General features: G+C 71.7%; 1 protein-coding gene across 1 annotated transcript in view; it reads left to right on the top strand.

The window, feature by feature from the left end:
- Window positions 1–922, top strand: part of IFITM10 (interferon induced transmembrane protein 10) — a 10,077-nt gene that overhangs the window by 985 nt on the left and 8,170 nt on the right. The window contains exon 2 of the mRNA XM_015588667.2: window positions 701–921. Coding sequence (XP_015444153.1) covers window positions 701–921 — 221 coding nt within the window. The remainder of the gene's footprint in view (window positions 1–700; window position 922) is intronic.

The raw sequence follows: 922 nt of genomic DNA, 5'->3' as shown, positions 1-922 counted from the left end.
CAGGGTGGCGCAGGGCGCGGGGCCCTTGCCGCCTCGTTGGAGAGGTGCTCGTTTCGCAGAGTGTCATTGTGCGTCTGTTTGTGGCACGGGGCGGGTGGCTCCCTGCGAGCGCGCGCGCTTGGGGTCCTGGGCGCCGCTTTCGGCGGCGGTTGGGGGCGGGGGCGTTGCGCGCGAGTTTGGAGCCCCCTCCCCAGACGCCGTGGTCATCCTCTGGCGACCGTGTCTGAGGGTGGCATCTCTGAGCGCTGGGGTGTGCCTGGGGTCTGGAGTGGTGGTGTTGGCGTTTGTGGGCGACGTGTCAGTGGGGGTCAGGCTGCAGGTGCCCCAGACAGCTCTGCCCCCTACCATGCCGTGCCCGAGGCCGGGTCTGCTGCGCTGCGCTGCGCGGGCCGGCCGGGGTGCTGGCCGTTCTGTTTATTGAAGCAGCGTGTCAGTGGGGGCCTTGCTGGGTGTGTGTGGGGGGGTGGTGCTGCTGTGTGTCAGTGGGTGAATGTGCGCAGATGGCAAAGCGATGAAAAGACCCCAATGTTCGTGCCCAGGCTGCTGTGGAGGGCTCTGGCTGGGCGGGTGGGGGCGGCAGGTGGCAGGCTGGCAGCTGGCTGCCTGGTTGGGATTTCCATCTCCTGCGGGGCTGCAGGGGAGAGGCGGGGTGGGCTCTGCAGGGCGGCAGGACCCAGCTCTCGCTCTCTCCTCCCTCCAGGCCCAGGGCCTCGGCCAGTGCCCAGCCCCGCTGGGAGCCCCGGTCAGCACCACGGACGGCGCCCAGGAAGCCCGAGTGCCCCTGGACGGGGCCTTCTGGATCCCCCGGCCCCCGGCAGGCTCGCCCAAGGGCTGCTTCGCCTGCGTGTCCAAGCCCCCCGCCCTGCAGGCGCCGGCGGCCCCTGCCCCTGAGCCCTCGGCCCCCCCCCCCATCCCCCCAGCC

Source organism: Pteropus alecto, unplaced genomic scaffold (genome assembly GCF_000325575.1).
Source record: "Pteropus alecto unplaced genomic scaffold, ASM32557v1 scaffold43, whole genome shotgun sequence".
NCBI lineage: Eukaryota > Metazoa > Chordata > Mammalia > Chiroptera > Pteropodidae > Pteropus > Pteropus alecto.
Note: the sequence above shows the minus strand (reverse complement) of the source record. Positions and strands in the feature narration are given on the sequence as shown.